The sequence below is a fragment of the Anastrepha ludens genome, chromosome 6, assembly GCF_028408465.1.
Source record: "Anastrepha ludens isolate Willacy chromosome 6, idAnaLude1.1, whole genome shotgun sequence".
In the NCBI taxonomy this organism is placed as follows: domain Eukaryota; kingdom Metazoa; phylum Arthropoda; class Insecta; order Diptera; family Tephritidae; genus Anastrepha; species Anastrepha ludens.
The window spans coordinates 78,964,935-78,967,389 of NC_071502.1; the positions used below are offsets into that span (position 1 = coordinate 78,964,935).

At 36.8% G+C, this 2,455-nt stretch overlaps 1 protein-coding gene across 1 annotated transcript; it reads right to left on the minus strand.

The window, feature by feature from the left end:
• Positions 1 to 982: 982 nt before the first annotated feature.
• Positions 983 to 1,593, minus strand: LOC128867837 (uncharacterized). The gene has a single exon (XM_054109379.1). It carries the CDS (start codon positions 1,557 to 1,559, stop codon positions 1,170 to 1,172), a length of 390 nt encoding a protein of 129 aa, XP_053965354.1. The 5' UTR covers positions 1,560 to 1,593; the 3' UTR covers positions 983 to 1,169.
• Positions 1,594 to 2,455: the final 862 nt, after the last annotated feature.

Consider the following 2,455-nt stretch of genomic DNA (forward strand, 5'->3'; position numbering starts at 1 on the left):
CGTAAACGGCTAACACGCCAATCAAGAAGAAGAAGAATCCCCATTGCGGTTAACGGCTAGTGCTGCAAAACTAGAATGAGCGACTTTTGAAGATGCCGCATGGACTTTTCTTGAGTGGTATTGTTAGAAACGAAGACCTTAAGATGGATATGATCAGAGGCAGTCGTGATAGAAACTTAGAAGCCACCAAGAAGGTTTCGGAAAATTAGTTTTACAGGGTGCGATAACGTGAAACCATTGTTTCTTCCTTTTTAATAAAGCCCAAGTATATCTGGAAGTTGTGATTTGTCAATTTTATTTCATTTTTGAAAACATACCTGTGTGTTTGGTATAGCTTGTGTACAGTTAAGTACAATATCTATGTACACATAACCTCCACCATGCCACCTTTATTTATTATCCAAACGGATAAGTAAATGCCTCTTTAAGTTGCATTTAACTCATCTATGTAAGAATATGGAGACAACGCCACAAAATTGGTCCAAACACTTTTTCTTTGGCTCGGAAATTTCGATGTCCCACAACTTTCGGCAGCCTATGTTTGTTTTTGTTCTCGGAAAATTCAGTAACAAGAAGGGTACTGGCAACCATTTAAAAGGGTTGTTCAACTTACTTTCATCTTTCCTTTAATTTTCCTAATCGTAACCGCTAGTCTGTCCTGGCCTTTCTAGTAGTTGTCCCTTAATGATGGAGGCATTGGTAGAGCTTGGAAATTTCACGTAGAATATTCAAGTCAAACCATTCAGCAATCACATATAGAGAGAGTATTGCTCGTCTTAAATGCATTAACTACTATTTGAGACGTCCTTAGGGTATAATTTGGGGGACACCCTTGTTAGTATTATTTTGCAATAAAGAATAGAAATTTTCCTCCAATACGTTTTTCTGCACCTGACGCCCATGGACTATGTAGTCATCCTCATAGGTGTAACACAGAGTTTAGGATTGAATTTAATTCACACATAAAACAAGGATTTTCACGATTAATCTTTTATTCAATTACAACGTTTAATTTACAAAAGTATTTTGTACAGATAACGAGATATGACACAAGAGTACCTTTTATATTGCACATCGAAGAACAAGGACCTTTGGACGACGTAAGACGTCTGAGATTAGTTGACATCAAACAACTTGACCTTATCAGCGGCTTAAAAGGCTCTCTCACTTCATCGTCGGCAAATCTCGTCTAGTATTTTGCGCTTCCACAGCTTCATCTGCTTGACGGCCGCTGAAACCTGTATCAAATTGATTCGATTGTCGCGTTCCGTCAGCGACTTGCGTAGATGGCGCAACACACGATTCAAGCGTCGATCGCGCGCCGTGAACACATAGCCGGCGTTACGTGCCGCTTCAATGTAGCAGTACTTGTCGTTAAGTGGCATCCGGGACCACATCGCTCCAGCTTCAGAGGCTGTCATCCAGGCTGGTGACCGACGGTTACACACGCGTCTGTACTCGCTCAGGAAATGCATAAAAGCATTGCGGCTATACGAGGCTTTAGCAACGCCCGTTGAATTCGTCGCTTCTTCAGACCAACACCAACACAATTTAACCATTTTCGTTTCAATTTGTTTAGTGACAGAATTTAGTTGGTCGATTTTTGTCCTTACAATATCAGAAAATGAGAAATCTTAAAATTAAATAAGAAATTTTTTAACATTCAATAAAAATGCAGTTTTTTTATTTTCTTTAAATTTTCAATTTCGTTTTATTTTTTAACAATTCAAACTTGACTTCTAATTGAAATAAATTTTGTGCCTGAGATTTTTTTTTATTTTTTTTTTTTGTTATTCCTACATTAATCATTCATCAGTCATACTGACATCTAAGAGTAGTAGATGTTTTAACAATGAGTTAGGAAAATTATTAAATATATTTCATCATGGCCAGTGCCAAGACGAATACAGCGATTACATTTTAGGAAAACAATAACAATTTATATAGAACAGTTATTTTAGCATACGAGAGTTAATATGTAATTTAATAGGTCAATTGGTCGGTTTCTCTTCAGACGTCCTAAAGTTCTTCTTTCAAGTTGTGAGAGTGTATTGACTTCTCTATTTTTGTGCTGGTTTATTTCGTTAAAATACCTTGTTGATATCGCTTTTATTTCTTCGTCGATTAATGATATATTGAACGTAGCAAGGTGGATTTAATAAGGTGACAGCATTCACCCAGCTGAATTTTTCGCTGTAGGTATGGCTTACGTCAAAATGATATGCTTTGTTTGTATGTATTGGTATGTTTACATTCCTATGTTTACATTTGCTTGCTGATTTTGACATGATGCTTGCACCAAACGCAACAACAAATACATGTAGGGGTTTACTTATATGTGTTTGCTGTCACCTGTAATAAATTCGCCTTGGAACGTAGTATGGATGTCATCATTTTTTGTGTACCTGTCGGATATTGTTATTATACGTAAGATTTTTGATTGTTTATGTGAGTT